Source organism: Eutrema salsugineum, unplaced genomic scaffold, assembly GCF_000478725.1.
Source record: "Eutrema salsugineum unplaced genomic scaffold, Eutsalg1_0 scaffold_5, whole genome shotgun sequence".
NCBI lineage: Eukaryota > Viridiplantae > Streptophyta > Magnoliopsida > Brassicales > Brassicaceae > Eutrema > Eutrema salsugineum.
Genome location: NW_006256612.1, coordinates 7,019,084 through 7,029,676, shown reverse-complemented (window position 1 = coordinate 7,029,676; position 10,593 = coordinate 7,019,084). Strand labels below are relative to the sequence as shown.

The window sequence follows — 10,593 nt, the reverse complement described above, 5'->3', positions numbered from 1 at the left end:
GAGGTAGAGAGTCCTAAATGTGGATAGAGATGCATCATTTACTTGAATTCTTATTCCTTTTAAATACACACCTCAAATCTCCTATAAAAATCAGAAAAACTGGGACTCTTTTTACTAAAAGTCATATTCCGATCCAAATTGGCATGATAATGACAAGGGGGCATTGTGAGACTAGAAACAAGAGGTAAAGAGTCCTAAATGAGGAAGGAGATTAACCCTACACCCAAATATTAAACTCTAACCCTTAAACCTAAATTGTAAACCATAAAATTTAGCAAATGTGTCTATTTTCTTAATTTTGAAAGATATATGCGAGATTATTCTATCTTTTCATAGTTATCCTCTAATATTACCTATACATGAAACTTTGCACAGATCATCTGCTCGTTAAATATTGAAATACATAAAAGATTTAGGGAATGATGAGGTGACCTTAGATGTATCCATCCGCATGCAACACATCACATATGTCAACTTTTGTCCTTAAATCAAATATGGAATAGAATGAAATGTGGTAGAATAGATAAACAGCAAGCAAGAGCATCGATCGAGTTCGGCATTTAGGTAATTGAAATCCTAGAGTCAACCTCTTTTTTTTTTTTTTAAAGGAAATAAGGAATATAAGAATATATTAAATTTACAACTTTCAGCAACTATCTGTTTTTAACCATTTAGGCTATAGTATCTGTATGACTGTATCTTCCATGTTTGTTGCTTGATGTCTTTATACGGTTGTTTCCTGTGGAGTCGGTGGAACCTCTCGGAATATGACACTCTTAATTTGGAGTATTTGGAGCAGAGTTTTGGTGGTTTTGATGGTGATCCCACGAATGTACCAAGATACCGGTGGTATATTAAGAAGAGAATATGGCTGAAAGTATTGGTCCACCGTCACTTTCGATGCAACCTTTCCTTGTCCACCACTACATTTTTTGTATTCTTCTCGAGTTTTTGGTAACATATGCTTGCACAAACGTTCCTGATCAACATATAGTGGCTCCACTTTCCAGTTACCCTCGAACACTTTCATGAACATCATTTTTTCTTTCTTATATTTTGCCTGACAAATATAAGCAAGAGAAACCCAAGTTATGTTTCACAAATACAAACACCAAATACTGATTATTTTAAGAGGCTATAGAGAAGCTTCTTACTGTAAGATCTTTTTTGTTTTCTTCTACGATTAAAGTTATTGGGAATGCTCCAGACCACCAAAGGAAGTCCCAGGCCACAGCTGTCTTCAACTTTGCGGTTTGCCTCGGTCCATCGTTCTTCAAAACCTTTCTTGATTTGATTTCCTTGATAAGAAACATATCACACTCTCAAGTATTGCCATAATTAATACTACATTTAAAACATACAATGACAAGAAAAATACCAGAAGCTGGCGCTTGCCTATAAGAAACATTGGTAACTTATGTGGATTGGTGAAAGTTTCATAGACTCCATCCGGAGTCATTCCCATTGTCATTTCTATGTTCATATGGCAAAGGCCCTTTTCCGTTGTCACCTTCAAAGATTAAAACAAAAATACATATGAAAGAAAATCTTAGGTTTTTTAACTCTTAGTGATATAATCCAATTCCAATAGTTCGAATAGCAGTTTGAAAATACAAAAAACATCTTCACAAACATAATTATTTAAACTTTAACAAAAAAATTTGTCTTCATGAAAGTGGAAGTTAAACTTTCCTATGTATTCATGATTAAAAGAAAAAAAAATCAAGTTGTCAGGAGGCATTCCTAGTCTATTTTTATTTTTTCACCTTTAAAAAAAAATATGCGAACTTTTTGGATGTTAATGTTCTACGCATTCCTCTAAAAGGCGGAAAATTAAACTATTGAGTTATTTTGTTTGGTGAGTTTTTACCCTTTCGGGAGAAAAGCGTACGGATGATTTATGTAATGAGTTCTTGAGTTACATGAAGACAGAGTAGATCGAAGGTATTATCTGTTTGTTTTAACTGACTAAGAAACCTAGCTAAATGACTAATAAATCATACTCTTTCATTTCTGTAAAATGCTCAAGCGAAACTGAAAGATTAAAATCATTTCTTCTTCCTATATTGTTTTGCAGTAAAATGAGCGGTACTATTTTTATACAAACAGATCATTATAATATGACTTTAAGAAACTTGTAAAGAAGCTTCTTTTGGTTTTCTAACTGTTCATTCAAAGAATGGACCCATTCAGCGGTTTCCCGTTAAAAAGTAAAAAATTCTAAAGTAAAAAGAATGCAAACAGAGTCAGAGTGGTGCCTCCTTCAAGATGGAGCTCAAAGTCAATCGTGCTTTAGTTGGATCACTGCTCTTCGTCAAGCAGTTGAACTTCTAGCTGCAACAATTTTAGGAAACTTCCATAAATGGTGATGATGATCTAATAGAAGAGGGTGACGAGATGTGAGTGTGACACTATCTTTACATGTCAGTATGTCACGTACCTGAGCGTTTACTGTTTTCTGATTCTCAACTTGCTCTTCAAGCTTTTTCACGCTGTAGCATTTAAAACCATTATAACAAGCAAGAGGTCAAACCAAGTTAAGTTTCACCTTCAAAGATTTATGTTATTGTCTTAAGCTTGTGGGGAGTGAACTCATTACCTCTGCTCCAAGAAGTGAACCTCAGAAGTTAGATCTCTCTCCGTTGATATCTGCGAATTCAGAACTTAAGGCTCTTATTTCTGTCCTCAAACAACTTCCTCTCTAAGCATATGTCATTAGCAAAAGTGAGAAGCAATCCCAACCTGCCCGCCTTCCGTATTCATCATTGGATTTATGTTGACTGTACAAAACCAAGATCAATGATCAGTGAAACCTGTAAAACAGAGAAGATGCAAAAACCTGCTTACAGAACAGAAAACTTACCAGGAGTTGGATCATAGAGCTGAATTAATCCGATTAATCGCTCCTGCCAATCAAAAACAGAATAGTGTGACACTGCCAGAAGATGAATATCCAAACGACATTTATGTGTGGACATCAACAAGAAGCGTTTTTAAATGGCAATTCACCCTTTGCATTTCATTGTCGTGCAGGAGATTCTGTAACACTGGGAGGATTTGAGCAGCATCGTTAGACAAAGGATTCTGTATCCAAGAGGCCACCGCTTCGTCGTTTTTCACTTTGCCCTGACGAAATAACTCTATCCAACTTCAGAGGGATTGCAATAAGGATCAGAAGATGAAGGACCATACAAAATTTTCATCTAATCTAGATTACCGAATTATCTGAAGCAAAATTTCGTTCAAGTAGCTCGTCTTCACAAGTTGGATTCTTTGCACCAGAAGGGATGTCAACATGCTCTCTGCTCCAAGAGTTATGTCAAAGTTGTGACAAAGGTGAACTTTGAATTCCTGGTCACGAGTATGTTGAACCAGATAAAGTAACAAATAGACAAAGTACCCAAGAGGCGGTGGTAACTGGGATGCTGAAAGTCCAAAGTCTCCAAGCTTAACAGTTTCGTTTGAGCCGGCCAAAATGTCCCCAGCCTAGAAAGAAGCATACATTGTGCTATCAAACATGACGGGATAACAAATTGATAATGGAAATTGCGATCAAAGTACCTTAACATCTTGATGGGCGTGTCCTTGCCCATGAAGGTAAGGCAGCACAATCCAGAATTTGCTACCATCTAAGAAAGAGCAATGCTCATTTAAGCTCAATGTGTGAACTTCTTTGGTTATGGTTTCCTGGAAAAAAAGGCATTCCGAGTTTATCTCCAAGACAGACAAATATCATTCCCGATGATTGATCCTCCTAAATATAACAACAGCAACAACAAAAGAGGAAGATAAGATACCAACCACATTGCTACTGCATTTCTCAAGATCCAAGATCTTGACGGCCACAATTTCATCACGTACAATGCATCGGCCTCTGTTAATACCATCGCCGATCTCCTCAAAAAGCTCGTAATCTTTCGCACTCAGAGGAAAACTCTTTTCCGATGAATTAGTCATTTGCCTAATCCATTGGAGAGAAAATCAATAAGCATCGCTTCCTCCACCGATTTCATACAACCGAAACCATAATCCTAATTCGTACGAACTCAACTTTCATATACAGTAACCGCAATGAAGTTTTCGAAATGATTCTTCTAATTCCCAAGAAACAAAACTCCAAAACCTTTCCAACATTCATCGATAAGCACATGTATGAGATTCCGGTAAAAGAAAACGAACGATCTTAGCGAGAAATCGAACCTAGATTAACTTTAGTGGCGATGCGAAGGGAGCGCGACGAACGACGCTACGAGAGAAGTTCATATACAGTAACCGCACAATCGCAATGATGTTTTCGAAATGCTTCATCCAATTTCCAAGAAACAAAACACCAAATTCTTTCTAAGATTCATCGATTTGCAAATGTATGTGATACCGGAGAACATAAACAAACGATCTTAGCGAGAAAACGAACCCGGATTTTCTTCAGTGGCGAGGCGAAGCACGATCAGCGATACTGCCGGATAAAACCGAGAGAGCGCGACGAACGACGCTGAAAGAGATGAGATCAGGTGGAAGAAGTGGAGAAGTATCCCGTCACGACGAATCGCCGTCGAACGGAGGAATTCGATTTCTCGGGCACTGTCAAAGTGAAATTGGAGAGACTGGGAAAGACGCTAGTCAATGATTTTCAACTTCCTTTTAATATGATTTTAGCGGACTTGCGTTTGCTGATTTGTTAAATCAATCCGATATTTCAACTGGATCCTCTCTTTTCGCATGTTTTTTTTTTGTTTTCTTAAATATACGCTAAGAAAACCAATATGTATAACTAAAAATCTGTTTTTATTTTCTCTTGATAAATAGGGGACATTAATAATTTTTTACGCAATACTACTGTATGTTATTTTTTCGGCGCTCAATATGTTTTCTTATAATAAATGGCTTAAAATCCATTAAAAAGAAATTGGAGGCTTAAGAAAATCAAAATTTCAAATATTGTGAGCATATCTATGAGTTCAATACTAGTCGACATTTGATGAACTTTGTAACAGCGATCAACCGTATGACCAAGTTTGTTGCAATGTGAACATTTTGGTTTCTTGAAACCGCCTTGAGCCAAAAGGATTTGAGAAGAATCAGGGAGATCCGTTTCCTGGATTTGAAAAGCAGCTGGTGCAGGAGCAACACGGTTGTTCATGCCAACTAAACGCTGGCTTTCATCTTGGTCCAACATGTTATAAATCTCAGGTAAACTAGGGCGAGGTCTCATATTCAGAATATTACCACGGATGTTAGCAAAGTTGTCATTCAGCCCCATCAGAAATTGAATGATCTTACTAGTTTCCGCTTCATCCAACAACTCCTTTGCATAATCACAGTTGCATCTTTTAGCTGAATGAGTCTTAGTGTTGGAAAGTTGTTCCCACAATGTCTTCTTCTTCGTATAGTAAGAAGACAAGTCAAGATGACCTTGTTTCAATGTGTAGATAGCTTGTTCCAGTTGATATTTCCGTGGCAGATTATTCACACGAAAGCGCAAATGCAGATCTGTCCACATTTCAGCCGCATCTTCGCAGTAAAGGATACTATCATAGATATCCTTACTAACCACATTCAACACCCAAGATTTAACCATACTATTGCACCGACTCCATATTTTGAACAAACTGTCAGATTCATCTGGTCTAGGAAGAGATCCATCTACGAACGCAAGTTTGTTCTTCGCATCGAGACTTATCCTCATCGCAATAAACCAGTTATTGTAGTTCGAACCATCAAGAGTATGAGAGACTATAGATAGACCAGGATGATCAGCGGAATGAAGGAAGTATGGACTATGAACATTATCAAAGGATTCCAAGCCGTTCGTATTCGTACCAGAAATACCGCGATTCGCAGATCCGTGAGGATTCGATATCGCAATGACTTCCGGCTCAGCTGGAGAAGAAGATCCAGCATTATACTTCGTTGCGGAGATATCCGCTTCAGATCTGGTAGAAATCGGTGAGCGATTCCTTAGTTTTCGTCCTTGTTTCGCCATGAATGAAGATCTGAGCTCAGAAATTGGATCGAAGAAAGATGGAGCAAATGTGAAGCTTCCGAGTTCGAATAACCACAAATCCGAGATTAAATTGTCGATTAAACGGTGAAAAAAGAGAGAAAATCGATTAGAAAAGAAGCGAATCAGAGAGATGAGCAGATATTGCTCTGATACCATATTAGAGAAAGCGAGTTCATGATTATGAACGATATGAAATTCTGTTATTCACTTCCTCAAAGGGAAAACGATTTACAAGTGTGTCTATATATACATCTGAATAAACACTAAACCAACTAATCTAAACCGGAATTAAATACTATACAAGTAAACCGGTGGTATTCACTGATAGATTTTTAGTTTGCGTGAAAACATTACGGAAAATGATGAAAGAGTTATTTAATTAATAACAACTAATATTGTATGAATCAGACATTAATCGTATTAGTGGTTCTCTTAGAATTAAAAATGAAATGTAAAACTTAACTGATTTTGAAACTACAAGAAGTATTGTTGTTGTATAAACCGTAGAAGAATCATTTTTATGAAAGATGAAAGGAAAAAAAAATGATATATTCTAAATTCGGTTTTAAAAATGTTGACATGTCATTCGATTCAGGCGGGAACAGCCAAACTGTCAACAGTCAATTAACTTTTTATTAAGAATGGTTAAACCTGAATTTTCAGTAAACAAATTTCGTGGAAATCAAATGTTGTGAACTAAATTGATTGATCATCAAGTGGGAGCGTGGGACCCTAGGTAATGAAATAATACTTTAATTTTTCTTATGCGATTTATTAATAAAATTTAGATGATTGTGACTTTCAAATTAAAATGTCTACATTCTCTTCTAATTATCCTCTCCAGCAAGAAATACTCATTTTTTTCAGAAATTTGATAACAAACGTATGTGTAGGAGTGTCAAAATACGTAACCTATTGGAGTTATGATCCATTTGATTCATTTTGACACTCTACATATGTGCTTTCATTTTTGTGACTATATTAGTTAATTTAGAAATCACTAAGGGGACCTTAACTAATTGCATACTAATATTATTGAAGGAGATCAATTGACATACTCTCATCGATACATATTCTTAAAATCTAGGGGTCTATGGTTGGTTAAGTTAGAGTGAATTAAAGAGCTGAAATTCCTTTTTCTGCTCATTTCCTCTAAAACCAATCAAGATAAAAGAGGAGGAAAAAGTTTTCAGCTTATTTATGCTACAAATGAATAAAAGTAGAGTAATTTACTCTAGATTTCTTACTCTACTTTTTAAACCAGAGTAAAATTTTACTCCTGATTTATTTTTCTCTTTATTCCATTTTCCTTTCGTTTTTTCTACCCTTCTCTATCCCAATACCATTCCTAATATTCACACCCTATATTGATCAATATCTCTGCATATGTTAGGTCAACAACTAAACTTATACTTTGAATTTGCTTTTCATCTCCATTTTTTTGCCCATCTTTCCTTTTTTCCCTTAAATAATGTTTATCAAAATACGGGTGGCGTTTGTGGAAGTCTTCAACAATATCCGACGATAATGAAGAAGTCTTTGACGTTTTAACGCCCAAAAGTCACCAACGCAACTCAAATACAAATTTAGAAGAATAAAAAAATACAAATTTAGATAACAAACTATATCCAAATTTTATTTGGGTAACGAAACTTCAATATGGTAGAGCTAAGATCAGACTATCAGAGCATAAATTATGTTGGTACATACAAACTTTACAAATTCAAGATGGATTGGCTAAATTAGAAGCGTTAGAGTATAGTTGATGTTTAAAAAACTGTAGGTGGATTTTATATATAAAAAACTATATATTAGTCTGTTTACAACTTCCCCTATTTAGAGTGTGAGTGCATCCCAATCCGCAATATCTCTTGGTTTAAATGATACATTTACATGGTCGTGGATTTGCCAAAAGTTTTTTATTGGTTTGTTTGCAAGATATTCCTTTTAATTTCATTTCAATTCTTTAACAAGAAAAGACAAAAAAAAAAAAATCATTTCAATTCAAATACACCGATTGCTAAATAGTAATCCAAAAACCAGGTGCATACAATAAACATGTGGGACTAGTATTATTTTATAGACACATATGTTGAATAGTATGAAAAAAAGCTTTTGACATTTCTTACAAAATTCAATAAACATGTGGGGGATTAGTCTTGTTTTATTTTTTAATCAAGTGGGCTAGACTTGGTTATGTTGAACAACGGGAAAAGTCAAAGTATTCCACCGTTAGTTCTTACATTTGACCAATGCCAAGAATAGGTCAACCTCACCCTTCGCGCGTGACATAACCAACGCAAAGGCAATGTTGGGATCACCTACAACTACAAACGGAACAAAACCGTGATTTTCAGGAAATTTACACTGTGCATACGACATGTGGATCTCCACAAACCTTCCACGTCACACCACATGTCAGTCCCGTTATTGCTTTACCAACAAGTTTGAGTAATTTTCCGTTTGGAAACGGTGACACGGTGGAGACAATTACATCGGCAGCCCACCCACTCCTTTCCTCAGCCTATCACGCGCTTTTACTTATAAAGTGAATGAAAACAAAAAGAGAAGCGATCTCATATATGTTTCTAACCTTTGCAAAGCTATTCATAATCATAATAATTTTCTTTTGAATAATTGTGTGAAATGGCAATTACTTTGAGATAAATTAAGACAGTTATTAAAACGATAATATGATATCACGTTATTTTTTTTAGTTGCAAATATTTAATTTATCGAATTTATTTTTAATTTACTTATATTAGCATGTGATGTGATACATTCCTTAGAATTATATATACTACTTAGTGCGTTTAATATTGACATATTTGATTGAAGGAATAACACATCCTTAATATTTTAAGGTACATTTAACAAAATAAAGCTATAAATTTTAACTAAGAAATCAAACATAAATTTTAAGCCATTCTTATATAGCAATAAATCACAGTATTAGCATTTACCTTAGTTTTCAATTTTGCATTGCCATCTACCTAATTAAGTCGTTTATTTTGTTGATAGATAATCCTTTTCAATCAGAAAATTTTATAATTTTAATTTAATTTTACCAAATCAATAATTTTGGGTTTTAGTTTACATTAATTTTGGATTTTAGTTTAAAGAAAAATACATTATGTCGTTTGACAAAAAAATGATTTTTTTTTTTTTTTTAAAAAAGGTGATAAAGAGGTGTTGTTCACAGTGGGTAACTTATCTTTCATGAGGCACCATCCCAGCACCAACCATATATAACCATGATAAGGTGACTATTAAAGTCCCTTCCTACTTCTCATTTCACACAGCCGTCGTCTCAGCTTTCTTCTTAGAGATAGAGAGAGATTCAGAGAGAGAGGTAGATTAATTACGTTGGGTTTTGGATCTGATCAACAACGATGCAGGTTGCTTTTCCTCCTTCGCCGCCGGCGAAATGCATCGACGATGACCGATTAACGGAGATTTCCATGATGTTGAGCGAGGATTTCTGTAAGAAGTTGGGATTTCCAGAAGAAGGAGAAGAAATTCGAAAATTGGAGAGATCTTGGAGTAAACTCGAAGAATCCGTCGAATTTGACGAGGAAGAGGAAGCAGGAGAGGAGGAAGAAGAAGAAGATGAAGAAGAAGAAGAAGGAGAAGAGTTTTCGTTTGCTTGTGTAAACGCACAAGGATCTCCAATAACCGCCGATGAAGCTTTCGAGGATGGCCAGATCCGTCCTGTTTTCCCTCTGTTTAATCGCGATCTCCTCTTCCATTACGAAAACGACGGCGTATCGATGACCGACAACGACAACAACAACCACGCTCTGAGGCCGCGTCTCAGAAAACTGTTCGTGGAGGATCGCGACGGAGACGGAAATAAGAAGGCGGCGGATTCGGAGCTTGAACCGTTGGGAGCGTACTGCTCTTGGTCAGGTGGGACTGTTGAGGAAACGTCGCCGGAGACTTGCCGGAAGAGCAATTCGACGGGATTTTCGAAGCTCTGGAGATTTAGGGATCTCGTCTCGAGAAGCAACAGCGACGGAAGAGACGCGTTTGTTTTCTTGAACAGTAACGTCGGCGACAAGACTCAGTCGTCGTCGTCGTCGGCTGCGAAATTGACTAGAGAAGATGATAAGAAGGCAACGGAGGAGAATAAGACAACAAAAACGAAAAAGGGGAAAGAGAAAACGACGTCGTTGGAGAAGAAGACAAAATCGGCGCACGAGAAGCTTTACATGAGAAACAGAGCGCTAAAGCAAGAAGGGAAACACAGATCGTATCTTCCGTACAAACAGGTCGGGTTCTTCACCAATGTGAATGGTCTTAGCAGAAATATCCATCCTTTCTGACAAAATTCGTCAGAACTAAAATAAAAAAATATTGAAACTTTTTTAGATATTGGGGTGTTTTTTTTTCTTCTCGTGTTATGTATATATATAATTTTCTTAGAAGTTGGTACGTTGGTTTAATTGATTACCGAAAGCTGTACCGTTTTTTTTTTGTCACACTATTTTTCTGTGCATTGTGAAGAGGAGCTTGGCTTGTATTAAAACCATTATGTAAGTGAAGAAATCAAGAAAAGAAGAAGAAGCAATTTGCTGGATGTTTGCAAA

The 10,593-nt window shown here is 36.1% G+C and overlaps 4 protein-coding genes across 5 annotated transcripts; 1 reads left to right on the top strand and 3 right to left on the bottom strand.

The window, feature by feature from the left end:
• Nucleotides 1-724: 724 nt before the first annotated feature.
• LOC18992590 lies at nt 725-1,504 on the bottom strand. The gene is made up of 3 exons (XM_006416001.2): nt 1,379-1,504; nt 1,155-1,298; nt 725-1,060 (listed from the first exon to the last, which is right to left on the bottom strand). Exons 1-3 carry the CDS (start codon nt 1,481-1,483, stop codon nt 725-727), a joined length of 585 nt encoding a protein of 194 aa, XP_006416064.2. The 5' UTR covers nt 1,484-1,504.
• Nucleotides 1,505-2,064: 560 nt separating this feature from the next.
• LOC18992589 lies at nt 2,065-4,647 on the bottom strand. Of its 2 annotated transcripts, XM_024152838.1 has the most exons (12): nt 4,415-4,647; nt 4,201-4,302; nt 3,802-3,961; nt 3,562-3,687; nt 3,401-3,486; nt 3,218-3,302; nt 3,010-3,126; nt 2,864-2,906; nt 2,743-2,780; nt 2,600-2,649; nt 2,441-2,492; nt 2,069-2,334 (listed from the first exon to the last, which is right to left on the bottom strand). In XM_024152838.1, the coding sequence occupies exons 3-12, from the start codon at nt 3,955-3,957 to the stop codon at nt 2,302-2,304; spliced, it is 786 nt and encodes a 261-aa protein (XP_024008606.1). In that variant the 5' UTR covers nt 3,958-3,961; nt 4,201-4,302; nt 4,415-4,647; the 3' UTR covers nt 2,069-2,301. The 2 variants fall into 2 exon arrangements, with proteins under 2 accessions (XP_024008607.1, XP_024008606.1); XM_024152839.1 differs by lacking the exon at nt 4,201-4,302 and having other exon boundaries at nt 2,065-2,334.
• Nucleotides 4,648-4,885: 238 nt separating this feature from the next.
• LOC112084015 lies at nt 4,886-5,983 on the bottom strand. The gene has a single exon (XM_024152260.1). It carries the CDS (start codon nt 5,981-5,983, stop codon nt 4,886-4,888), a length of 1,098 nt encoding a protein of 365 aa, XP_024008028.1.
• A 3,290-nt stretch (nt 5,984-9,273) lies between these two features.
• LOC18992588 (cilia- and flagella-associated protein 251) lies at nt 9,274-10,593 on the top strand. Its single transcript, XM_006415999.2, has one exon. The coding sequence runs from the start codon at nt 9,397-9,399 to the stop codon at nt 10,327-10,329; it is 933 nt and encodes a 310-aa protein (XP_006416062.1). The 5' UTR covers nt 9,274-9,396; the 3' UTR covers nt 10,330-10,593.